The sequence below is a fragment of the Ursus americanus genome, chromosome 14 (genome assembly GCF_024610735.1).
Source record: "Ursus americanus isolate L20-20 chromosome 14, mUrsAme1.1.p, whole genome shotgun sequence".
In the NCBI taxonomy this organism is placed as follows: Eukaryota; Metazoa; Chordata; class Mammalia; order Carnivora; family Ursidae; genus Ursus; species Ursus americanus.
The window spans coordinates 45,246,064-45,272,227 of NC_142140.1; the positions used below are offsets into that span (position 1 = coordinate 45,246,064).

General features: G+C 53.7%; 1 protein-coding gene across 10 annotated transcripts in view; it reads left to right on the forward strand.

Moving 5' to 3' along the window:
• The window catches only part of EPS15L1 (epidermal growth factor receptor pathway substrate 15 like 1), a 94,562-nt gene that overhangs the window by 61,744 nt on the left and 6,654 nt on the right, over positions 1–26,164 (forward strand). For 4 of the 10 annotated variants that reach the window (XM_045778838.2, XM_045778839.2, XM_045778843.2 and 1 more), the window contains exons 19-23: positions 445–581; positions 5,546–5,606; positions 6,545–6,627; positions 12,684–12,816; positions 15,023–15,070. In XM_045778838.2, the coding sequence (XP_045634794.2) occupies positions 445–581; positions 5,546–5,606; positions 6,545–6,627; positions 12,684–12,816; positions 15,023–15,070 (462 nt within the window). The remainder of the gene's footprint in view (positions 1–444; positions 582–5,545; positions 5,607–6,544; positions 6,628–12,683; positions 12,817–15,022; positions 15,071–26,164) is intronic. The other 6 variants (XM_045778840.2, XM_045778841.2, XM_045778846.2 and 3 more) reach the window with 2 other exon arrangements.

Sequence of the window (26,164 nt, forward strand, 5' to 3'; positions counted from 1 at the left end):
AAACGGAAGCCTCATCCTCATGAGCAGTCACGCCCCTTTCCCCCTCCCCCAGCCCCTGGCAACCACCACTCTGCTTTCTGTCTCTGGATTTATCCATATTTTGATTATTAAAATCAGCTTTGTTGGGAGGTGTAATACAAATACACAGCAAAATTCACCAATTTTAAGTGTATAATTAGATAAGACTTGGTACATGTGTGCAGTCGTGTGAGGTAGAGAACATCTCCATCGTCCTAGAAGGTTCCCTTGTGCCTCCTACCCCCCACCCCTAGTCCCCGGCAATCACTGACCTGCTTTCTGTCATTACGGTTTTTCCCTTTTGTAGAATTTCATATAAGTGGCATCAGTCAGCTATGTGTTCTTTTATATTTGGGTTCTTTCATGAAGCAGAATGTTGTTTATTCATGGGCCATGTTTTTCTTCATTTTCCAAAACACCCTCTAGATCCATTCGGAGGGGATCCTTTCAAAGAAAGTGACCCATTCCGTGGCTCTGCGCCTGACGACTTCTTTAAGAAACAGACAAAGAATGACCCGTTTACCTCAGACCCGTTCACGAAAAACCCTTCCTTACCCTCAAAGGTGAGTGACACCAAGGAGGTGTATGTGCTAACTGTGTGTGCCCGGTGCTCATCCCTGTGAGGCTTGTCCCATGACTCAGGCTGTCACAAGCAGTGGACCAGTGAGCCCATGTCAGGATGGCTTGGGTCCCGAATAGCTCTCTTTTTTCTGTTCCTTTCTGTGCGCCTGTCACTTCAGCTCAGGCCCACTGGGTGGCTTCTCTGTTCTATCACCTGCCCCCACTGCTGCCCCGTCGCCCAACAAAACTGAAACAAAACAGAGCATCACATGCTCCACACGGCTGCCCTGCCATCTTCCTGGCAGCACTGAAAGTGTGTGAGGCATTCACATGCCCCTCTCCATCCCCAGCATCAGCAAACCTATGTCTTGCATGGTGTTAGGCCCAATGCACTGCATTAAATTGGTGTCTGTTGGGATTTAAAAAGCAAAAAAGTGGGGCGCCTGGGTGGCACAGCGGTTAAGCGTCTGCCTTCGGCTCAGGGCGTGATCCCGGCGTTGTGGGATCGAGCCCCACATCAGGCTCCTCCGCTATGAGCCTGCTTCTTCCTCTCCCACTCCCCCTGCTTGTGTTCCCTCTCTTGCTGGCTGTCTCTATTTCTGTCAAATAAATAAATAAAATCTTTAAAAAAAAAAAAAAAAAAGCAAAAAAGTGACTCTGTGATTGAACAGAGAATTCTCGTGTCTAGTGAGGGTGGTGTGTAGCCTCTCTTCATGTTCTAGGCTGCATCTCTCTCTCTGCCCCACACATTCCCTGGTTTTCCTCTTCTCCACGGGCCTGTTTGTCGCCCTAGACCCAGAGCTTCTTGAAGGCAAAGATTAATTTGTAACATTCTGTTGATAGACCTGTCTCGGGAGCCCCCTTTTGTTTCTGCTACTGATCTGTGTGTGTGATCTGTGTTCTTGCTCTCTGTTGATCAATTTTGTTGAGCTTGTCTGTGAACCAGCTTTTTTTTTTTTTTTTTTAAAGATTTTATTTATTTATTCGACAGAGATAGAGACAGCCAGTGAGAGAGGGAACACAAGCAGGGGGAGTGGGAGAGGAAGCAGGCTCATAGCAGAGGAGCCTGATGTGGGGCCCGATCCCATAACGCCGGGATCACGCCCTGAGCCGAAGGCAGACGCTTAACCGCTGTGCCACCCAGGCGCCCCTGTGAACCAGCTTTTGACTGTATTAATTTCCTCTACTGTTTGCTTCTATTTCACTGATTTCTGCTTTTTATTATTTCCTTCCTCCTGTTTATTTTGGGTTAGTACTTGCTCTTCCATTTCTAACATCTTAAGATTCAACCTTAGGTCACTGACTTTAGACCATCTTTTCTAATATAATATTTTAAAATGACACATTTCACCCTAAGCACCACTTAGCTGCATTCCACACGTTTTCATATGTTGTATCTTCATTTTCCTTTAGTTCGAGGTATTTTCTACTTTCCCTTGTGATTTCTCTGTTGAAGCATGGATTATTTAAAGTACTGTTTTATTTCCAGGTATTTGTTCTTTCCTTCCTTTACGTATCTTGTAATACTGATTTTTAATTAAATCTGTTATTAGAGAACATATTTTGTGTGTTTGCAGTCCTTTTAAATTTCTTGATAGCCATGTTTTGGTTTGTGTTGTCCATCCGACATGTACAATTGAGAAGAATGTTGATCTGCAGTTGTTGGGTGTCATGTTCTATAAATGCCAATTATGTCAGTGTGGTTGATAGTATTGTTTGGATCGTTTGTATCCTTACTGTTTCTGTTTGCTTGTTTTGTAGCTCTACCACTGTACCCATTGCTGAGAGAGCAATGTTAAAGTCTGTGATTGTGGAATTGTCTATGTCCCTGTTAATTCTGTCAAGTTTTGCTTCATGTGTTTTGAAGCTCTGTCCGGTGCCTACGTATTTATTCTTCTTGTTGCACCCTGATGCAGTGACCTTTTTATCATAATAAAAGCTTCCTTTTTTCTTGTGGCGATATCTCTGTCTTGAGATCTGTTTTATCACATATTGAAATAGCCTTCCTTCATCCTTCTTATGCTTGCTCTTCGCCTGCTGTATCTTTTTTCATCCATTTACTTTCAGTCTACCCAGGTTTTCATACACAAAGGGTTTTCTATAGCGAGCATATAGTTGGGACTGCTTTTCTCTCCAGCCTGGAAATCTCTGCCTTCAAAATAGAGTGTCTAGTCCATTAACATTTAATGCAGTTATTGTTATGGTTAGATTTGAGTCTACTGTTTTGTTATTTTCTTGCTTTTTATCCACTGTGTTTTGTTTCTCTGTTCCCTCTCTGCCTTCTTTTAGATTATTTGAATGTTTTCTAGAATTCCATTTTCTAGTATCTGTTGGCTTCTTTTAACTATACCTATTTCTATTATTTTTTGGAGGGATTAACCATATACACTCTTAACTTTTCATAGGCTACTTGGAGTCAATATTATATCACTTCATGTAAAATGTAGAGAAGTTGCAACCATATAGGTCCATTTGTTCACCTCCTCCCCCGCCAGCAATGTCTCCTCTTATGTTCTAGCTGTTGTATGAATATAATATATCTAAATATGCCATAAACTCCGTAAGACTGTCTTACAAGTTTTGCTTTAATCCATTGCATGTGTCTAAAAGAAGTTTTAAAAAGGAAAAGGCGGTCTATTTATCTTTATCCATAGATTTGCCATTTCTAATGCTCTTGATTCCTTTCTCTAAGATCTGATTTTCCCTAATGATCCCTTTCCTTAAGCCTGAAGAACTTTCTTCGGCATTTCTCACAGTACCGGTCTACTTTGTTGCCATTCTTTTTTTTTTTTTCCTCTTTAAAGATTTTATTTATTTATTTGTTAGAGAGAGAGAGTGAGAGCGAGAGAATGCACACGCACAAGCAGCGGGAGCAACAGGCACAGGCAGAGGGAGAAGCAGGCTCCCCACTGAGCAGGGAGCCCGATGCAGGACTCAATCCCAGGACCCTGGGGTCATCACCTGAGCCGAAGGCAGACACTTAACTGACTGAGCCACCCAGGCATCCCTTTATTGTCACTCTTGAAGGGTATTTGTGCCCAATCTAGTATTATTTTTTTTTCCTTCCAGCACTTTTAGGATGTTATTCCCCTGCCTTCTGGCCTCTGTGTCTTTGAGGAGAAGCTGTGAGTCTCTTGGGCAGTCGTTCCCCCATAGGTGCTGTGCTGTTTTTCCCTAGCTGCTTAGGTCTTTATTTCTGCTTTTCAGTAGTTTGACTGTGAAGCACGTGTGTATATGGTTTTCTTTGGATTTAAGCTGTTTGGGGTTTGCTGAGGTTCTTTTTTTTGTTTTGTTTTTAAGATTTTATTTATTTATTTGACAGAGAGAGAGAGATAGCCAGCGAGAGAGGGAACACAAGCAGGGGGAGTGGGAGAGGAAGAAGCAGGCTCATAGCGGAAGAGCCCGATGTGGGGCTCCATCCCAGAACGCCGGGATCACGCCCTGAGCTGAAGGCAGACGCTTAACCGCTGTGCCACCCAGGTGCCCCTGCTGAGGTTCTTAAATCTGTAAATCAGGTGTTTTACCAAACTTGGCAGGTTTTTGGCGATTACTTTCGTAGACATTTTCTTTTTCTACCATATTCTCTCCTTTCTTTGTAGGATTACAACTACTTTTATATTAGAGGTTTTGCTAATGGCTCTCTGAGTCCCTGAGACTCCGTTTTCTCTTCATTTTTTTTTCTCTTTTTTTCTGTAGATTGGGTACTTCTGCTGATCTGTCTTCAGCTTCATTTACTTTTTTCTCGATCATCTGTAGTTTAGCTGACCTAGTGAAGTTTTTATTTTATGTATTGTGCTTTTCTCAGTTTTCGAATTTCCATTTGTGTCTTTGTATAGGTTCTATTTTTCTGCTAAGATCTCTTATCCATTCCTCTTAAGTGTATTTTCCTTTACTTCATTGGACACAGTTATTCCTGCTTTAAGTCATCCTCATCAAAGAATTCCAGAACATCTGGCTCCTCTTGGAAATGGTTCTATCAATTGTCTTTTCCTTTGATTGGCCTTGGGTTTTTCGGTTCTTGTTCTGTTGAATGATTTCAGAACATATCCTGTGTATTGTGAGTGCTCGGTTGTGCCTCCAGAGAGCCCAGATGCTTTTGTTTCAGCAGGCAGTTGACTTGGTGAGTCTCCACTGCAAACTCACTTTCTCCTGCCCGTAGCTGTGCACTTAACGACCTTAGCTGTAGGCTGCATTCAGTCTGCCCTCCCGCACACGGTGCTGGGGTCAGCCCTCGTCTTGGGCAGAGCTTATCATGAAATTTCGGACATGAAAGTTCTCTGCCTCTCTTTTCTGGGGCCCTGACCCTTTCCCATGACTGTGGTTGTCCCAGACCACCATCCTCTGGTCTTTAGGCCAGAAAGACAGTGAGTTTTCTGTTGGGGTCTAGCCTCACAAAGCCCTCAGATGATAGCTGTCTAGACAGAAGACGCAACCTCATATGGGGCACCTGGGTGGTGTAGTCGTTAAGCATCTGCCTTCAGCTCAGGGCGTGATCCCGGTGTTATGGGATCGAGCCCCACATCGGGCTCCTCCGCTATGAGCCTGCTTCTTCCTCTCCCACTCCCCCTGCTTGTGTTCCCTCTCTCGCTGGCTGTCTCTATCTCTGTTAAATAAATAAATAAAATCTTTAAAAAAAAAAAAAAAAGAAGACGCAACCTTGTGCTGTTGGCTCCTGCCAACTTGGAGTTCTCGTCCAGTCTTTCTGCTCTGGCTCCCTTCCTGAACCTTCAGGTGGTTGCTTATGTTTACTTATTTGTTTTGCATTTTGCCCCGAGTTTATAGGTGTGCTGTGCGGGAGGGGTTGGTCTGTTGGGGTTTTACGCCACCAGGGCTTAGTTTGAATCGTTTTCTCCTCACGGCCAGCCCCTGCTCAGTGTACGCAGGTAGCAGGAAAGTCTGCGGTGGGACGAATGGCTGGGGGAACGAATGAACTGCTTTTTACTCTTCCCTCTCTCCTTTCACTCAGCTCGACCCTTTTGAATCCAGTGATCCTTTTTCATCCTCCAGTGTCTCCTCAAAAGGATCAGGTGAGACTGATGACTTATTTTCCTTCCGACTCTCCCCCAGCCAGTGGAAGGAGCCCACCCAGTTCACGCATTCATTTCTGAAGCTGTGTGTCCTCAGAGTTTATGTCCTTAGTCAGTGACACTCACATCCTCGCCTGAGGCCCTTCAGCCAAAGTCAGCTCCCCCGGCTGCTCATCTTTCCGGAAAGGAAGGTTGGCAGTAGGAATGAAGTCCGTAATAACACCAGTGTTCCTGGTTACTCTTTACTCATTTCTCCTTACAAATCCTTGATTTGTACCTTCGGATCTTTTTCCTAAAAGAGTCGAAGTTTGACTGTGGGTCCTGGCTTGTGCATTAAGGGAGAGGGGAGCGTTTGGATTCCCCCTTGCTTTTGGGAACAGGCCCCACTTGATCCTGCTGCCTTGCCTCGCAGCTTGTGCTTGTTGGTGATAGAGTTTGGGTTCATAGGTGGGTGTGTGGGTTATGCAGGCAAGTTGCCCCACCAAAGGAGAAAGTTCTGCAAAACTCTGCACCCGCAGACAACCTCCCCACATACATGGTGTGGATGGCGGGTCCCTGCGGAACTTCACCTCCCTCCCTGACCCAGGAGGGCAGTCGGCTGTGCTTCTGCACTTATCACTCCTTTGCTGACTGTGAACAGTGCTGGCTAGAAGTACAGATATGGAGCACAGTCCCTGTGGCTCTGCCTGAGGCGGCCGTCATGGCGAGAGATGCCTGGGCTGAGCTGCACCAACCACGAGCCAGAGCGGGTTGGGGGCAAGGAGGCCGTGTTGAAGGACTGCATCCAGATGTGCAACCCTGGCAAGCAAATGCTACCTCCTCGGATGTCCCGCGCTGGGGGCCGTTGACTACTGAGAGGCAGCACCTCCCCCTGCCCCTGGAGGCGCGTTCCATGGATGCCCTGTAATTAACTCTGCCACTGTTGGTGCTACTTGCAGGTCCCTTTGGAACTGTAGACCCCTTCGGAAGTGGGTCCTTCAGTAGTGCTGAGGGCTTTGCCGACTTCAGCCAGATGTCCAAGGTAAAGCCCCTCCCATGGAGCACGCGTGCCTCTGCCAGTGTCTTTGTGCCTCTTGTCGTGGTCGTGTCGTGAGCGGCCAGGCATAATTGTTAGCACCACGTATGTATTTCCCGGCACCTGTCAGACGCTGAAACATATCCTCACATGAGGTCGTGAGCTGGCAGGGAGGGTCTAGAAAATGCCTGTGGTTGTGATCGGTTCCATTTCCCTTCCTCTGAGTGAAACCGCCAGGGCCGTGTGTCCCTCTACAAGGCATAAGTGTCGCTCCCCTGGTCCTACTGGTGTCTGTTAGCCGCCAGATCTCAGGCAATGAAGCTGTGGCTGCACAGACTCAGAGAAGGTGTTAGGCACAGAGGGCTCGGGAGGGTCATGGGGGCAGGCCTGGTGTGCAGGCAGCTGAGGCTGGAACTGTGGGCCCCAGGCTGGCAGGTGGGAGGCATCCGGAAAGAGTGGACCGGTTATGTAAGTGGGAGCTGCCCAAGACAAGCCGAGAAGGGTTTGGAAAGCGAGGGCTACATTCTGTGAACAGATATACGGGTGAAAAGGGAGCTGTTCCAGACAGATGACATTGCCACAGTTGTCAGGCTGGGCAGTGTCTGTGTGGCCGCAGTTAAGTGAATATAACCCCATATGGTGTTGGGGCCCTATTGTGTGGAGGGGCTGGGGAAGGTGTGGCTAGAAAGCTAAATCTTTAACGTAGCAAGAAGACAATTAGTAGATCATATCCAAAATGGACAGGTTAAGAAATAAGAGTAGAAGCCCATGATTATGGAGGTAAATCCCAGAAGAAACTGCTAAGAAGTCAAAGACGTCGGCCATGATGAGTGGGAAAGGCAGTGATCTGAGGATCTGCTGGTGTTTGTTATAATCTTTAGTGTCCTTTGCTTTTGAGTATGAATATGTTTCTTTGATAAGGAAAGCAGCAGTAGGTGTTCCCTATGTTGGCCTCCGGTCCCCGTCCCTAGGACTGCTCGTGCTCCGCTGCTTCTCGGCCACCCCTCAGGCAGGTGAGGGCCTCATGGAGCACAGCCTGCGGCCAGAGTCCTGCTGCTTTACCACCCCACCGATCTTCAGTATCCACCTGCTCCAGTCCCATGTACCATCAGCATGGGGTGGGGGTGGCCACAGGCAGAAAACAGTCTCCATCCCTGATCTCACCTCCCATTGGGGAGGTTCAGAAGCCAGATGGTGGAGAGGGAGCTGGGGAGGGAGTCTCTGGAGCATGTGGGAGCCGAACATCTTCGACAAGGAGTCACTTGCTTCTTGCACCCCGCCAGCCCCTGCTGGGCACCCTCGCCATGCCAGCTCCTTGGGGTGTCCTGCCTGCTGACTCTGTGTTCACTCAGCCTGACGGGCATGCACTTGTCTGGGCACTGAGCACTTGTGATGAACCGGTGCGTGTTGTGGCACACGGCTTTCAAGAAACGTTTGAGATTCTGTTTAGGTTTTCAAAGAAGTATGTGAGTGTACTTTATCAAGGTAGCAAATCCAGCTTCTGGCCAGAGAGAGAACGTGTGCCCATCGGCTGTCGCAGGAGGGAGCCCTGAGGTACTGGTGTAGCCGCCTCTCTCATTCCAGTGCCTGGAGGGAACGAGCCTCCCTTCCCTGTGGAAACGCTGTGACACCGACAGTCGGAACGCTGTCTGGGATTGGCCAGAAGGCACCAGGGCAGGAGGTTTGTCTGTCACTTGGTGGCTATTACACGTGCCCCGGCTCCTCCTCGAGTGGAGCTGAGCTGTGCGTCCTCTGCTTCCGTCCCTGCTTAGCAGGCAGGAAATCAACTCCTGAAATCAGAGAGCTTGTGCCACACGGTGGCAGCAATCCCCAGATGAAGGGGTCTGCATTGTACTCTGCCCTCTGCCCTCTCCCTCCCCCTTTGGGAGGCCCCAGCGGCAGAGCAGGGGAGAGCTACCAGGGGCCAGGGCTGAGACCAGGACAAGGGTACTGGCAAGGCCCCTGTTTTGCGAGGCACTCTGGTAGAGATGCCTGGGCTGGCGGAGGGCTGCGCAGGGTGGCCAGTCTGGAGGGGCTCCGGACAGCGAATGGCCGCCCCTCTCCCTTCCAGGCAGTCTCTCCGTGTCCTGGGGCTGCAGAGACCCCGCGGAGCCAGGCAGTTCAGAGCCTGGCCCTGCCTGCCTTTCTGCCCGTTCTAACCTAACGTCGAGTTTTCCCTCTGATTCGGCTTCCCTCTGGTCCGTGTGTCCCTTGATCAGGCTGCACACACATGCACTTGTGACTTCAGAGCTGGTGGCCCCTTCCTATTGGCGGCGCTGGGCGGGACAGAGCTGGACGGGGCTGTGGAAAATTTGTCTCAGGTGCTCCTTTGTTTGGTTTCCACGCTCCTGTCAGCGCCTGATGTCGTGCCACTTGTCCAGCGGAACACCGAGCCCTCACCTTGTAGGTCTCTGTTTTTCCCTTTGGTTCCCTTTCTGTTTTTCAAGAAAAACATCATGTGTATAAATAAAATGCTGAAGGAAATGAAAGTAAAGTGGCAAGAAGGCTTTTTTTTTTTTTTTTTGGCTTCTTGGTTTTATGTTTTTTTGGTGTGTGTTTTTTACATCGCCAGCTTTTCCCCATCTGAGTGGGGTGGCGAGGTGATGCACACTGGCGCCCTTTCTTCACTCCACCCTGAATCGCGGTGTCGTCCTCTGCCTGACGGTGCGGAGTGAAGTTGGCAGCCAGTGGGCTGGTTCCGGCAGACTCTTTTGGGACCGTCTTCAGGCTTGCACTCAAAGTGGAGGTCCCCCACACCTGCAGAGATTTTTTTAGACCCTGTCAATCCATCACCTTGCTTTAAGAACAAATTCTGAGCATCTGAGAATAAAAACAAGACTCAAACGTAATTATTTCACCCCTGCCCCATGGAAAAAAGCTATCCCTGCAGTTCTTGGCTGGTTGTCAGGGCCTTTCCAGTCGTTTCTCCAGTGGTGTTTAAAGCCATGCATTCCCATTTAGGGCTGTTTCTTAAAAGTTGAGAGTGGCTTGCTTTAAACCAGCTCTTTAAACTGTGGACCCCAAGCATGTTCCTCTTAGAGCTGCTTTTTATAGTGGCTTTTCTCTCCTTTTTTTTCTTTTCTCTTTTTTTTCTTTCTGAGCACACTTCGTGCTGTGCCAGCCCAGAGAGCTCCTGCTGGCTTTACTGAAACCCTTCTAAAAATAGCCACTTTCCCTGAAGCTGCAGCCTGAGGAAAAACGAGTCGGGTCCCAGAGGAGGCCTCTTGGGAAACCTGGAGTCATGAAAAGTGGGATTCGGAAATGACGCGGGCTTGGCGGTGTTAGAAGTGCTACAGCTCAGGGTCGCGGGGGGAGTGGCCTTTGTGGTTGGAGCCCTGTCACACTGGAGCGAGACCACCCGCTCAGTGGGTTTGAACACAAGAGGGGGGCGGAGAGTCAATGCTGGGACCGTCCTAATGGCTCGTGGTCCAGGCTGCAGCGTGTGGTACAGGTGGACGCTCAGCGGGATGTGTCCAGGAGCCGCTGTGCACCCTTTCCCCAGAATGGGTGCTTTCTGGACCCCCCGAGATGGGGGGGGGGCTTCGGGCCGGTCACGCCTCCTCTCCACTAAGTAATTGGTTTTAATTCCTGCCTGCTCATCTCTAGTTGTGTGGGAATCGCGTGAGCTGTGTTCTGGTCCATGAATGGCAGAGGCAGAAGCAGAATCCCGTGCCCTCTTGGTTCCTTTGCCCACTCCCCCGCCCCCGATCTTCTTCCCCAAACCGCAGACCCTCAGCCACCATTTTAAAGCTAAGCTGTGGCTCAACACTTCACCTCTGCTCCCATGCTGTCTCCTTCTGGGGTAAAGTCTGTGGATAACAGCAAGCAGCAGTTAATAAAAAGATCGGTAGTTCGCGGGGCATCTGCAGATTTTTACAAGCATCTGAAGGAATTCCGGTCATGTCCCCATCCTTGGTGTGATAAAAATCGTGCCATCTTTGCGCCATGTTGTTGGTGTGCTTGTTGGAGCAATTTACACATGTCTTGATTATATTTTTGCGGCAGCCCTAGGGCTACGGTGTGTCGTATTGGTCATTACACAGATGAGGGAGCGGAGGCAGGGAGCAGTTAGCAGGGCTGGGACTCCAGACCCTAACCCTGACCACTGTGCTCTGCAGCCTGGCCAGGCAGATGTTCCAGAAACTGAAGCTGCAGGATTTTCAGAGACTCCCTGAATTTTGTACCTAAGAGGACAAGTGTCCACAGAGCCCAGAAGGGGGGAGCAGCAGCCGTGGAGGGAGGCACCTCCTTGCCCTACCATAGTCCCGCCAGCCCCATCTGCCCCTCTTGCTCAGAGCTTCCTGGGGGGCCAACATGTTCTTGGCAGGGAAATGAGTCTTCCTTATTTGGCCCCTGTCTTCCTCGGGGCTTTCTCTGGCGCACTGACCCCTCAGCGGGCTCTGCCTCTTGCCTGTATCCATTCACATCTCTTCCATGGGCCTGAGGACAGAGCTATACCTGGAACAAGGCCCCAGACTTACCTCCAGCAGTGGAGGGCAGGGCCCAGGAGCCCTGGCCCCGGAGGCCGACACAGTGATTCCCACCCTGATTCCACCACGGAGGGGCTGAACAACTGCAGGCTGTGTCTCCTCTCCGTACCTCTGCTGGGGAGATGAGAAGATGAGCACAGAGCCAGCATCTCCTAGCCTAGAGGTCCTGGGAGCTGGGAGAGGGGAACCAGCGTCCCTGGTGGGATGCCCAGCAGCCTCTCCAGGCCCCCTCCCTCTCACTGTGGCCTGGCCACCTCTTCCCCACCTGAGACTAGTATCTGTGGCTATACCTGAGGCAGCGGTTGCCACATCTGTGTTCCTGTGACCGGATCCCAGAGGAGGGGAGACCTGAGCTGGCCCGTCTGTGGCTCATCCGTCTGCTGGGGGTGGGGGGGTTGTCGTGCCCAGCACTGTGCTGGCATGCAGGGTGGGGGGCGCCCACGGAGACAAGTCACAGCCCACCACAGGCCCAGCCAGCAGATGTGCTGCCCCATCACCTGCGCCCACTCAGAGCAGACACGGCCAGGTGGGGGGCATGTGCTTGCCCATGGTGACCTGGGTCCTGTGGAGTCCCACCAGGATGTCAAGCGGCACAGTTGGCAGGAAGGGACGTCGGAGCTCTAGGGGCGGCAGTGAGATCTGGTCTGGTCAGTCTCTGAGGAAAAGAGGATCTTGGGATGGATGGGGTAGACTGAGCTCCCCAGCTGGAGACCCTGTGTGCATGGGGCCCTGGAGACTGGGGTGCATGCAAGGGACTCCAGGGACTGGGGAATTGTGGGGAGGGATAGCTACAGAGATGAGGTGGAAGAATTGGGTAGCAGGGGGCTGTGATGGAGGCCCCGTGTGCCTTGAGGAGTGCTTCGGAGGTTAGCTGTGGGCACTGGGGCTGTTGAGTGCTACGGACCAACCTGTCCTCTCTACCCACACACCTGCCTGTGCCTCTCTCTCTTGCTGGGATGACATGGTTTGATTTGCACTTGAGATGGGGTTGGGTGGGAGCAGGGGTCGAAGATCCAGGCTGGAGGAGCCTGACGGAGGCAGCCAAGGCTGTGCCAACAGGAGTGGGGGTGGGCTCTAACCTGAGTCACAGTGTAGGCAGCAGCACCCGTGGGCCACGTCGGGGCGAGGAGGTGGTCTGCTGCCATTCTGACCCAGTGCTGGGAGCTGCCCAGGTGTGGCACACGGAGGGGTCTGCAGCCAGCGTGAGGGTGAGGTGGGGCCCATCTCTGAAGCATGAACAGGAGGCCCAGGGGACCCTGGGGTCAGGAAAAACTTGATATCCCTGCGTGGGTAGAATGCCGTGCGTGATATAAGCCTGTTGAGGCACAGGGCGGCTCTTGCCTGCTCTATGTTTGCTGGCTTGCCCCTCACAGGCCAGAGGACCCTGGCTGTTGAGGGTGGAGGAAAGCAGGGGTCTTGTGAGAGACCTGGGTCCCCGTGGGGGCTGTGCCACGGAACTCAGAGGGTGGGGGCCTCACTGAGGCTCTCGGTACTTGAGCATTGGCTGAATGGACATCCGTTGCCTCCATTTTAACGATTATTTTTGCCTCTCTTTCGTGTCCTCTTTTACAGCCCCCAACTTCTGGTCCTTTCACCTCCTCCTTTGGAGGGGCAGGATTCTCAGATGACCCCTTTAAAAGTAAACAGGACACTCCCGCTCTGCCTCCGAAGAAACCTGCTCCTCCACGGCCTAAACCGCCCAGCGGTCAGTACGCTTTCTTCTCTCGCAGCCGCCCGCCCACCGTCAGAGGACGGCGGGGGGAGGGGGACCAAGGGCTTCTCTGTTCACCAGCCAAGTGGAGCAGATGCCGGGGGCCCGCACTTGAAGCAAGAGGGTCTCCCTACTGCTTAGTGACCTGGGTCCTCACAGGGTGTGTGCCTGGGGCACGCCTCCCATCCCACCCACCCTCACCCCATCCTTGGGGCCCCTTGGCTTGGGCTCAGTGTGGGCCTCCAGGGTGGTCTCCAGAAAGCCCAAGGCTCAGCCCTTGTGGTGGGGAGAGCTGTCGCATTGCCCCTGGCAGCGTGTGTAGTCAGGATCCCATGGCCCTTCTGGCTTCCCCCTAACCCGAGCTCTTTCCCACGTTGGCTGAGGCCACCCCCTCAATCTGGTGCTTCCTTACTGGTTGAGGACTCAAAGTGGGGTTGGGAGTGGGAGTCTTTGGCCGTGTTTGATCAAGAGGAGGCAGATGGCTGTGGGCTCTCTTCTGCTTGGCTCCTGCCGGGTATCTCTCCAGATAGCTCCAAGCAAGGGGCTTCCTGCAGACCTCACCTCTCCTGGCTGTGACTGGTGCCACTGATCTCTCTTGATCTTGGCCCTGGGGCCCCACTCTCGGGAGAGGGCCCAGGTGTCCCCCTGAGGATGCTGAGGACTTGGAACTTGTGTGGGGGCTCTCTTTTATATGATGGCCAAAGGCCGGCAGGCCAGGTTGCCAGACTTGAGAGGAGAAGGCTGTTGCTTCAAGTGGCAGCGGGATTCACTGCAATTTCCCAGCCCCTTTATCCACCCCTGCTCACCGTTTTCTTGGTGCCCCGGCTCCAGGCAGTCTCACCTGTGCTGTCTCGAGACCAGGGGTGGCCACAGGAGACCCACATGCTCCCTTGAAACCTTGGTCCCGCCTGAGCTAGCTTCTGCCCTTCAGCTGGCCTGGGGCTCCTCTTGGTGGCCCATGGAACTCTCTAGTTACAGGTGATCATGGGTCCCAGGCCCTCTGGTCATCCTACACGAGGTCTGCCTGTCAAAGTCCTCCTCTTAGTAGAGATGAACGGAGGGGAAGTTATTTTTAAGAGGCTGCCTGCCGTGTCCTGTCACCTGGGCCAGCCAGGGCTTTCTTTCAGGAGGATGGGAGCCCTGCCTGCAGTGCCCACTTTGGTGGCTCTAAGGGGACACCCCTGACAGTCTCCTAATGGAAGAGCGTCAGGCCTCCACACTCCGCCTGAAAGATGGGGGCCAAAGCATGCAAGCACATGCCTGCATACACACGTACACACAAGGCTTGGGTTCACACTTACGTGCATGTGTGTGCGCACGTGCTCATGCACTGTTCCCACGTGCAGGCACGTGTGTGCACATATGCACGCATTCCCGTGCACCCTCGCATGTGCATGTTCTCACAGCGCTTGCACGCACCTATATGCACACTGCACGTGTCCACACGTTCCCGTGTGATGGTACACACACACATGCACGCACGCAGCGAGCTGCAGTACTTGTCAGGCCTCAGGGAGGTACTCCACATGCAGGCTAGCAGGTGCAGAGCTTCATGCGCAGGGTTTCTTGGAAACTCTTATTTTAGCTTCCTCCCTTTCCTTGAACCAGTGCTGGGTCTGCTTTTGAACTTGCCCTTCACTGTCCCCTCTCCCTTGTATTGCCCTCTGCAGGCCTCCCCACCCCATTTTGGCTGCTGCTTTTAGTGTATCATGTACTTACAAAGCAGAGAGGCCATCCCCATTTTGGGAGGCTTGGGCCTGTACCCTAGGGAGTCTCAGGCTGCTTTGCTCTTGGCTTTGGGCCATTGCACCCTTGCTCTGTCCTGGCCAGTGCGGTGCCAGGTGCTCCAACTATCCTTGTCACATCCATGGACCCGTAGGAAGCACTTGTGAGACTGTTACCTAGCCAGATCCTAGGAAGACCCACAAGATAGGACAGGCACAGTGATGCTCTCTTCTCAGAAGAGGAAAGGGAAGTGAGAGAGGTCGCATGGGCCACCCACTGTCACACAGCAAAGTGCAGCAGGGCCAGCCCTGGACCTCTCCACCCCATCTACAGCTGTACTGAGGATCAAACCATGAGGCTCAGAGTTCTCACAGGTTCTGGAGAATGGTGATGCATGTGCGGTGTGGAATCTGTAAGCGGCTACGACATACCTGCGTTGAGGTCTAAATGTTTCTCATGTGATTCTCTTACCTAGAAGCAATGGCTGATCAGGAAAACTCTGCGCTGTACACACCGCTGGGTGGTAGGTACAGACCGCGTGGCGAGTAGTGTTTGAGCAGCTTCCGGTGGCGGCTCTGCTGTGATTTCCTACTAACCTCTAACAACGTGGACACGCTGGCCATGCAGATGCACCCCACGCGTGGTGTCTGACCCAGCAGTTGACCTGTGAATGAGTTGCGTCTGGGGGGAAGCGTTCGGTTCTTTGGGGGATTCAAGGAAGGTGTCTGCCCCACACTGCTGCGCTGATGGAGGGAACTGAGGCTAGCTGCGCACACTGCCCTCCTTCTCCGCGTCCATGCTGCGTGGAGTGAGACTGCTTAGGCCCTGGAGCGGCCCGGGAGTTAGCTGGTTACTAGCAGGACAGGTCAGCCAATGAGGGCTGGAGGAGGTCCTGCTCAAGGTGGTCTTTATGAAAACACAAGGCACAACTCTTGTTTTCTTGGCTGCTTAAGATAGGATGTCCAAGTTGTTTTTGTTTTAAGAAAACAAAGTCCAACAGTTTGAAAGTGAGGAAATAGATTGTGCTTCTGTGCTCTTCTCACTAACCTGGCCTTTGCCCACGTGGAGAGGCCCCGTGGTCACCACACCGTGGTGGCTGTTGCCACCTGGAAATGCCATGTCATCACAGTCAAGGGCCTTCCCAGCATGCAGAGGGAGCTGCGGTCCCAGCATGGCTGAGTACGGACAAGGCAAAGTGGGCACACTGCTGCCGGGGACCCCTCAGCCCTAGTGATGGAGCCATGATCCCGCGGAGATCCCAAGTGGATGGTCCAGACTGCTGTGATAACGTTTTTTTTTTTTTTCCCAGCCCAAACACACAACTTCATACCCGCACTCACAGAAACCAAGATGGAGGGATGGCTCTTCCGTAGTTTCTAGAACCCTGCCAGGTCTCTGCCCCTGGAGGTGTCTCCCATATGTGAGGCCACTAGAATCCAGGAAGGTTGCTTGATCAGGCTCAGGCCACATTTCTGGACATGCGAAGCCAGGGCCTGGGTTCATGTTCTGGCTCTGCCACCATCTCCTGGAGGGGGCTCTAGGCAAGTGTCTCAACCTCAGCAAGCCTCGGTTTCCCTGACTGAACATGGGACCAACTCTGGCTTAGCAGGTGGGCGTGTGGGTAAAGTGCCTCGCACAGTGATGACCCGTGATGTAATGTGTGTGACATGTGTCCGCATCCCGTCCCTAGGGTGCTAGGACTGGGACACAGGTCCTCCTTCCACAAGCTCCTTCCCAGGGGCAGACAGAGGCTGGGTCTGAGGCAGCCATATGCATGCAGGGAGTTACCAAGGGACCCTTTTCCCCATGAGATTGCAGTTCGGCAGAAAGCTTTGTAGTTGAAAAGTCAGGGCATGGGTAGTTGAACTTCAGAGAGGGTGCCAGGGTCCTCGCTGGCAAAGCTCAGCTGTGGTCGCTTGTCTGGGACCAAGTGCACGTTTGGGTCTGAGTCACGCGTGGTTTTTAGGTACCACCTCCCGTACACTGCAGCCTGCAGTTTTCACATTCCGTGGGAGCTGTTTTGTTTGTTTTTAAAAACGTGACTGAGGTTTACTTGACATGCGATAAACTCACGTGTGTAAGCGTCCGCCCGAGCAGTCACGGTGGGGGACCCTTCACCCGGGAGCCTCACCGGGGTTCCCTGTTGAAAGAGTTCTGGTGTCGTGCGTGTGTGACTAGAGCAGCCCATGGCTGGCCATCTGCTTTCAGTGCTAAAGATGGAATTTTCTCTTGACCCGAGCCAGAAAGTATACCCTCAGGGACCATGGAGAACCACCCTCTGGGGGCACACCCGGGGCTCCAGTGTCCTCACTGAGTTCTCTGTGCTCGGGGCTCTTTTCTAGAAAGGTCTATCAAGGTATTGGGTAACCAGCAGGTGCCTGTTTGGGGTAGAGAGAATTGGTTTCTTCCAGGCAGATGCAAAACAGACCCCACTCGCAGCCTCCGAAACCTGTCAGTTAAAGCTGGCGCTCGCACACCTCCCCCAGGTAAACAATGGTGTATTTTCTGCAACGGATCAGAGACCGAGATCAGTCAGAACTCACCGCTGAAGAGTTTCTAGGTAAAAGTTGTTGATTTGCAAAGGGAGAAACAGATTTTTTTTAAGGGCAGGAAATGGCTGTGTGGGTGTCAGTGATTGGGCCTCCGCACCCCAGCGACAGATAGCGGGATCCTGCGCCCGGCCCCACCCTTGCCACTTCCTGCAAGTGCAGCACTGCGTTCGGGCCCTGCAGCGCCCGGGTGACACCAGCTAGCGGGCCTTCACCGCTAACCAGCCAGTCACCTTTAACCTCTCCGCTATTTATTACCCTTTTATTACTGCTAATGACCTTTTCACCTCCAGGATCAAGCCGTGCACATGCCCGGGGTGTCTTTTTTTGCCCCTCTGCCCCCTCCCCTCAATTCTTCCAACGAACACAGGAAAACGAATAGCATTTAATCTGTGTCCTGTTTGAGTCAAATGATTTTCGAAAAAAAAGTAAAAAAAAAAAAAAAAATCCTGTCTCCCCTAGAACATGAGTCCCCTCCCACACCTGTGTGTGGACGTGCACGGGGTGACCGCGGCTTCTTGCTCTGGGCGGGTTTCTGCCTGCCGCCCACCTGTAGGCCAGCCCACTCGCCCGCTGGTCACCCTGCCCATCCTGGGGGAGCTGCCCCGCGCTCCTCTGCGCTCCAGCCCGTGTTCACGCTCGGCTCTCGTGTGCTCTGAAGGGCCAGGCTGAGACTGGGGTGGCCATCCTTCGCCCGGGTGGGTCCCGACCTCTTGTTTGTTGCTCAGGATCCACTTTTAAAATGGCTTCTCCAGTTGAGCCGTGCGGTTAGCACCTCAGCCCTGAACTTAACTACTTTAATTCCGTTCCCACGATGATTTCAAAGAGATAATTCGGTGGGTATATATGAAGTTCTAGAATGGGACAAGAGCGGTTCACCGCCATCTCAAGAAGCCTGGAAAATCCTGGTACTTGCTGGCCAGCCACGGTCGGGGTGCTCCAGGGAGCCCCGGGCGCCCAGCCTGGTGGAGCCCTCCTTTCCTGCCCGCCACCCCCACCGGCTGGAGAGGGGGGGGTCGGGTCTGTGTCAGGCCTGGGGGTGACGCCCTGGCAGCGCGAGCTTGCCACCAGCGCTGCTCCCAGCAGAGGGAGAAACGCCCTTTTCCTCTCAGCCTCTTCCTTGTGAAATGCCTGGAGACAGACTGTTATTTGGGGTACATTTCTCCTCCGCAAAGTCGTCTGAGTTTGAAAATAGAAGCATTTGCCTATCTTAGCACACGCCCACCCTCCTGCACCCAGGAGGGAAGATTGAGTGGGAGTTCAGTGACAGAGTTGTCACCTGTTGTTCAGTGGCATAGGGTCCTAGAGCTAGAGGAATCAGCTCAGGCAGCCAGGTTCCTGGGGGGCTGTGGGGCCTCAGGGTGGGGTGCAGGCGCAGAGAGCCTGGACCCCCCCCCATCCTGCATCTAAGTGTAGGTGTGGGCAGACAGGAGCTGCCATGCTGCGCCCGGCCCTGGCCCCTCCCTAGCCATCTTGAGTGCCTCTTTGCAGCCACTCCTCCCCCAACCCCTTGGTTCCACCTGTAGCAAGGTGAGGGAGCCTAGGAAGATGTGCCCAGCGTGGCCCCTCCTTTTCGATGGAGGAGCCTCATCCCTTCGTTTCTCAGATTCCAAGGACCTGGTCCGCCCCCTCCCTCTGCCATTGTCAGCTGAAAACAGCACGGGCACATGGGTGGGATCGAATTATGGGGAAGGGGGCAGTTGGCCGTACAGAGAGCAAGAGTGGGGGGCACCCGTTTGGCTCTCCTGACTCCTTCCAAGCTGCCCCCACCATAGGAGGGAGCTCCTGGTGGGCTCTACAGCTCCAGCGCTCGTACACCTCCTCACCGTCTTTCTGACCCGCCGCGTGACACTCCGGTGATTTTGTTAAATGTGGGTCCAGCGCCTTTCTTCCTGTGCAGAGGTAGCGCTGTGGCAGCCTTGGCACTCCTCTGTAGGGAGGAACAAAGGCTGAGCCACCATGGTCCTGTGGCACGGACCCAGGGCCCCCCCCATCTGGCTGCTGTGTAGCTAGGAGTGTCGTCCACCACCCCCCCACAAGGTGCCCTGAGCCCCTGGGATGGGGACGGGGCAGGACAGCATGCAGGGCTGCTCCAGCAGAGTGTGTCGAAGGCAAAAATCAAAGAAGAAATGTGATTTTTGAAAAAGCAGAACTGTGAGACCTGTAGTCCGTATTGTTTTTGTTGTAAAGACCGATTTGGGATTTGTAAATTCACTCATAAGTCACGAACTCCCCTCCCTGTTTTTGCTCAGAACTAAAGGAGCCTTTTGTTGAAACTTCTCGAAAATTGTATTTCTCACTCCCAATGATGTGTGTCTTTTGAGGACCCAAAAAGTGTGGCTACTTTTTTTCCCCTTTTTCTCCTCTCTCTCTCTCTCTCTCTCTCTCTCTCTCTCTCTCTCTCGTAAGGGTGGGTTGACCCCACATCCACGGGGCTCTTCACCAGCTCACTTCCATGACCTTTGACCACCTTAGACACCACAGGGACTGAAAAACCAATCAGTGGTAGAGATGCCTGGTGGATAATAGTAAATATTTGTTCAGCTTTTCTCAACAATTCGGTACCAAACCTCATCCTGTTCCCTTCAATGCATTAAGCAGATTTTCTTAAAATTCAGTAAATATTTTTAGTGGAAAATCTCAACGCTGTGATGGTGGGGACCTCAGATTTTATCTGCCAGGGCTGTGCTACTTGGCACGGCTTTGATCTGCCGGCTTTGCCTTCCCTCGTGTGCATCAGTGAGAGCGAGCAGGGCTGGCGTCTGCAGGACTCCTCACTTGCAAACCGTTAGATGGTCCCGCGCATCACATTTTGAGAAATTAGCTTCCCTTGCGCGCCTTCCACGTCCCACCATTGGCAGGAGCCAGAGGGAAACATCGATACGTGCTGGTGAATAGCAGTCTCTTGCAGTAAAAGATTCCCAAGTGATTGCGAATTTGAAAGGTTGTGCTCTGACAGCCTGCTCTCTCTTTCTACCCATGTCCCCCCAAGTTAAGCTTTTCTGCCGAGGGCAGGGGGGCAGCAAGGTGGGAAGGGAGAAGCCGAGGAAACAGGGAGCGCCCCCTCCCCAGCTGCAGTTCTCCCGTGTGGTGTGACAGTCAGAAGCTATGGAGGATGAGCGGCCGTTGCGTGGGTGTCCCTTGTGTCGGGCGAGTGACAGCTGCGTGGGTGTCCCGTGTTGGGATAAATGGCAGTTGTGCGAACGTCCTGTGTTGTGTAGGGTAATAGCTAAGGTGGGGCAGCTGTCCTGACCACAAGCCCTTTGTTTTTTATTTTTTTGTTGTGTTTTGTTGTTTTCGTATTTATCTCTCATCTACAGAAATGTAGTTGCATTTTTCAGCTTCAACCCTGAATTTTATAAATAGAACCCAGCAAGTGTCCAGTTGGGATGAAAACAAACTCACACTTGGGTATATTTTTGATATCTTTACCCATCAGATTCATTGAGACCCTTAGTCACCCAAAACCTCTTCATCTTCTCCTAAGAAGAGACTTTCGAACAAGGGGATCTACCTTCTTTCGGAGTTTTGAGCGTTCACATCTTGCAAATGTTCATTCCATCGTTTTTCCCACGGGCGGGCCAGGCTCTCGGGGTCCCTTCCCGGGCAGCGGTTTCCTGAAAAGCGTGTTGGGAAAGGCGCAGCGAGGAGGGAGCCCTGCTGCCGGAGACTCGCTCAGGAGCACCTGCCCGGGACCTGGCTGCTTCCCCGACCCTGGGTGCCCGTGGCACGGGGGACACGAGGGGCATGGGGGCACACGTGGCTTCGAAAAGTTCAATAGGAGAATTAAAGAAATTTCTACCAGGGTGGAGCCGGCCACCGAGTGTTTTTTTTGTTTTTTTTTTTGTTAACAGCACACACTGTGGTAAACCATCGGGCTCATACTGTTTTTGCTAAAGGCGGTCCTGTGTGCGGTTTCGGTGCACCGCTTGGGCAACTGCTGAAACTGCTGCGGTTTGAAATGAGCCCTATTTTGCCTTTTCTTCAATCTTGCACTCCTCTGCCTTGTTAATGAGGACTCCTCTGAATATTGGAGAGTCACTGTGGGCGCCAGGCCAGCAGCTTCCAGCCCCCAGGGGGTCGTCATCCCTCTGGTCCTCACTCCCCGCCTTCGCGCTGCTGGGGGAGGGGGTTCGGGTGGCGCCACACACCGACATCTAGGAATGGTGGTGCCACACCTGCCGCATGGCACGTGCCGGGAATCACCCGCAGTAGCTCTTACAGCAGTTCTTAAATACCGATTATCACTGCCTTCTCTGACACGTGCCACGGTCCACGTCTTTCCTTACTCATGGTACCTGGAGCCGCGAAAAGCACAAATGGCAGTGAGTTCGCTCAGGGCCACGGAGGTAGCCGAAAATGACTTTGTCACGCTCAAGATAAACTACACCTCAGAAAATCGGAAAAACGATTAAGGCGTTAGCAGAAGCGGTTACATAAAAAGCAGGAACTACACCCAGAATGTTTTAAAAGTGCAGCTGCTAAAAATAAATGCGGCTGCGGGGTAGGAAGCTTGGACCGAGGGCTGTCATGGAGCGCGTTCCTTGGCCGAAAGCCTCCGGTCACCAGCACAGTGTCAGGCCAAGCCAGGGATGCCACTGATGTTGCACGTGTCAGGTCCAGTAAGTCAGCCTCTGTGCCAAAGCACAAAAACAGACAACTGAGAAAAAAACCGTTCTGTTTCTTTTTTTCCCCTCTGAAATCAAGAGCAGTTGATGTGCCCTGGTTTCATATTAACACAGTCATGATTTCTAAATAACAACGGTTTCGGCAACGGAGCAAGACCAGGCCCCAGCAGTTTTGGTGTGAATGACACTTTTCATCTCCCCGATCACCTCTTGGCTTGTCAGAAACCTCAGCTTGAAATCCTAGCAGGCTGGATTCTGAACCACCACCCCCAAAAGCAATGTAAAAACCACAACAAACCCAAACCAGGGTGGGGAGATGTTCCCAACTTAAAAGAAGGAAAGAGCACAGAAGTGGGCGATACCTTTGAACATTCGGACCGTTGTGCTCGCCCTTGGGGCTGGGCTAGGGTCAGCTGACCCCTTTATCCCTGCTCAGATAACCTGCCCTCTGGACCAGACCCTGCAAGAAATGCTCTGAGAAATCAAGCAGCTGTCCACCTGGAATTACTGCTGAACTAGGAGCTGTGCCATGCCCTGAGATTTTCAGCCCATCCCCAGCAGCTCTTTATTTTTTCCTGTATTCGAATTTTTGCTGTTTGGTCCATTGTCATGTTAGTTTTTGATTAAAAAAAAAAATCAGCCCACAGTGTCCCAGTAAATGTTGCTCTTTCTTGCAAAGGAGGGAAGCCAGACATCTTACTCTTTCCTAGCTCACCAGAGAGGTTCCCCGAAAGGGCCTCGGTCCCTCGGGACAGTCCTGTGGCTCTCGTATGGCAGCAACTGGCCCACGAGGACACCCCCTACCAGGACTTACTTCGTCAGTGGTTGCTGAGCCCCACCTACAAGGAACTGGCCTTCACGTGTGCCGGAGGCCGAAGCAGGAAAGGCTGGTGCCGTGGGAGGTGGACAAGGCATTGGGGAGCCGTGTGGGGGAGGGTCTGCTGGGGAGGGGCGAGGCTATGCCAGGCTGGATGCCATGGGTGGTCAGGACAGTGGAAGTGGCCATGGGAAGGAGGCTGAGGGTGGCCAGGCCATGAGGACCGTGCAGGCTGAGGTCAGCTTCCCTTCCCCATGCAACCTGAGCCTGTCCCCCAACTGTCAGGATGCTGTCCCCCGTGGCACCCCTGCTTGTGGCCTTGAAGGTCCTTGTGCATACTGGCTATGTGTGCAGATGAGGGCCCTGGAAGGGCTGTGGGTGCTCCAGGAGCCCCCAGAGCGGGCTTTATTCGGAAACACGTGTACCCGCGATCAAACCTCGGATGGTTCCGCCGTGTGGGGTGTGGGGTGTGGAAGGCGCGGTGGAGTCAGCCTCCTGGTACACTCCACGGGGGTCTCTTCTGGGGCTGTGCATCTTCTCTTGGGGGTGGCACCTGGCACGTGGCACTGCTCCACCGTGGGGAAGGAGGGTACAGAGGGGGGTTTGAGGAGGTGGGATGGAGAGGCGCCCTCATCCGGAGGCTGTGAGTGCCACCGTGCCACACACAGAGCTTCTAAGTGGCTGTGTCAGAGCAGAGAGCTGTAGTCGGGTCCTCGGTTTCCTTGTGGGGGCCCAGGGGCCTCCTCCCTGGGGCCTGGAGCGTCCTTCCGTCTCCCAGAAGGGACTGATCACCTGGCAGTAGCATGTGATATGCTTGCCCCCTGGCAGGTGCCTGAGCTGGGTGCCTGCTCCGCCGTCACAGGTACGCGCGGGTCTGTGAAAGGCTGGAGTCGCTCTTCGTGCCCCTGCGGGCCTTCCATTTTCCCAGCTGCTCAGCTCTGGTGGTGTGGCACGAAAGCCGCCAGAGAGGGCACACGAGTGCTTGGCGTGCCAGTACGACTTGATGCACGAAAGCAGGCAGCCCGTCATGGGTCGACCCCTCCTCTTGGTGATGGCTCTGGCAGCCACGCAGGGCGGCCTTCTCCTGACCCTGTGTGAGCGAGCTTGGGCTTCCGAGCAGGACCACAGGCTGGGCGGCATAAACAAACAGAAGCGTAGCCTAGTCTCACGGCTCTGGGGGCTGGAGGTCCAAGGTCGGGGTGTTAGCAAGGCTGCTTCCTTCTGGAGCCTCTCTCCTTGGCTGGTGGTGGGCCATCTTCTTGTCTCTTCACATCCTCTTCTCTCTGCGTGTCTGTGTCCTAGCCTCCTCCTGTTATAAAATCACCAGTCTTATTGGACTAGGGCCCACCCACAGGACCTCATTTTAACTCAACTACCATTTCAAGGACCCCGTATCCAAACACGGTCACGGTGTGAGGTGCTGGGGATGAAGACGACATCATGAATGTGTGGGGGATGCAGTTCAACCTGTAATAACCCCTTCTCGTGGATTTGGAAACGGAGTCTGAGAACAAGGTGGGGGGGTTGCTGTGCTGCTCCCCGTTTTCCAGGGGGTGGATCTGGCTTGTCCCGGGGCTGGGCTGGAAGAGTTAGACACAGGTGCCGGGGGGACGGGAGTACATCCTGGGCAGAGGAACCAGCCAGAAAAAAATCCTGAGTTGGGGGTTTCCCAGGGAAGGAGGTGCCACTCAGGCCCTGGAGGGCTGGCGGGGGCTGAGGTTGGGAAGAGTTTGGCGTGGGTTGCGGGGCCTTTGGGAGTCGCCATGAGGTGAGGGAAGCATGGGCCCGAGGCAGGGCTCGGGGCGGGGGAGCTTGCACGGTGGAAAGCTTTGTTCAGCAGGGAGTTTAAGCCGGGGGGGGGGGGCTGTGCTCAGCAGGGGACACAGCTGTGGACAGCGGGCGGCGGGGACAACCCCACAGAGCGTACACTCTAGGGAGAGTAAAAATACACCTGTGACCTAGGGACAATGTCGCAAGAGCTGCAGAGCGGCAGATAGGGAGGCGTCTCAGCCAGAAGTGGGGAGGGACAGCCTCTGAGCGTGTGGCACCCACGAGAGGAAGGGCCTCCCGAGCCTGGGAGCAGCAAGCGCTAAGGCCGGAGCTGGGCAGGGCAGAAGGCAGCCGCGGTGCTGGGGCAGGGGGCAGGTGGACAAGGCGGGTGGGTATTCCTAGGGCAGCCTTGAGCCTTTGGGATGTCTAAGCAGCGTGGGGATCAGTTCTATGTTAAAAAGCCACTTTGCTGGGTGGGGATGGCCTTTCGGGGCAGGAAGCCAAGAGGGGGAGCGGCCACTGGAACGACCCCATTGTTGTTCGGTGGATAGCCTGGAGTCTGCAAGCTGCTGGGCTGGCCTTGCCTGACAGCTGTCTCCTCTTCACACAGTTCTGGGGGCCAGGGAGGCCTTGATTCACCTGTCGGCTCCTCCCTTGGGCCAGGGAGTTGACTGGCTGTGTGTGGCGGCCGTGGGGGAGGCCCATCTACCAGGCCGGTGGAACAAACTGGGAAGCTGTGGCGGGCCCCCAGAGCACCCTGTTCTCTGCAGCCCTGGGGGGCCTGAGGTCCAGGGTAAGAAGGAGGTGGGAGAGCTCACATTAGCAAGGATGGCATGGGGGGAGCATTTGGTGCTGGACGGACGGTTTGAAGGTCTGGGCTCTGTCACGGATAGTGGAGGACGGACCTACCATAGAGACTCGACCAGTACAGAAAGTGGGGGGGGGCACCCCCAGGCCTTCACTTTGACAAGTCAGGTGCTGTGGGAGAGAGAAGTCCTGTTGCATGGTGGACTTAGCACTACCCTTCTGGGGAATAGTCCGGTGACCTGTGTCGGGGACACACCCAGGGGCTTTGGCAAAGGCTTTCCGTGGACCCTTCTAGCTCATAGGGCCCACCCATCCTTGGGCCCCACGTCTGCCTATGAATCAATGTGAGGCCCCAGGGAGAGCAGACCTATGCTCCAGCCTGCCCCTCCCCCCTCCCCCGTTCTCGGTTCCTGCGAGTCCTACTGGTACTGCCCGGGGCAGGCAGTGTGACCGAGAAGGGCAGCACCCAGTGCAGTGCGGGATGCCAGGGCAGCCTCAGGGTGGGGCGTGAGCCGTGCTGCTCCAGGGGTCTGTGCGCGTATAAGGAGCGGCGCTCATTGGCCGCCTCGTCTGACCCCTGCCTCTTCATTCCCACTTCACGCACAGGAAACCGAGGCTAGCTGGGGCTGAGGGACTTGTCCTCGTTGAGGTCTTGGAGCTGAAAGAAGTGGAGGCAGGCTGTGGCCTCAGAGCTCTTAGGGACAGCTGGGGGCCCATAGAAACAGGGCATCAGAGAGGATGCTTCTAAGAGCTGGGCGTGGAGATGGATGGACGGGTGCACTCTCGCTGCCAGGTGCTGTGGCAGAGGCTGGCTGGGTGAGGAGGGCAGGTGTCCCAGGCTCAGGTGCTGCATGGGGGTACTGGGGGTGCTGCTCAGGGCTGGGGGCATTTTCTGGATGTTCAGCTAAAGGTCCAAGGTTGTGTGTGGAACGTGGCCCTTGGCTTGTGGGTTCTTGGTGCATATCAGCTTTGAAATTGCAAGAGTAAACATAAGCAGATGGACTGACAAATTAGAATTATGTTAAGTATCCTCTAGTCTCTGACCT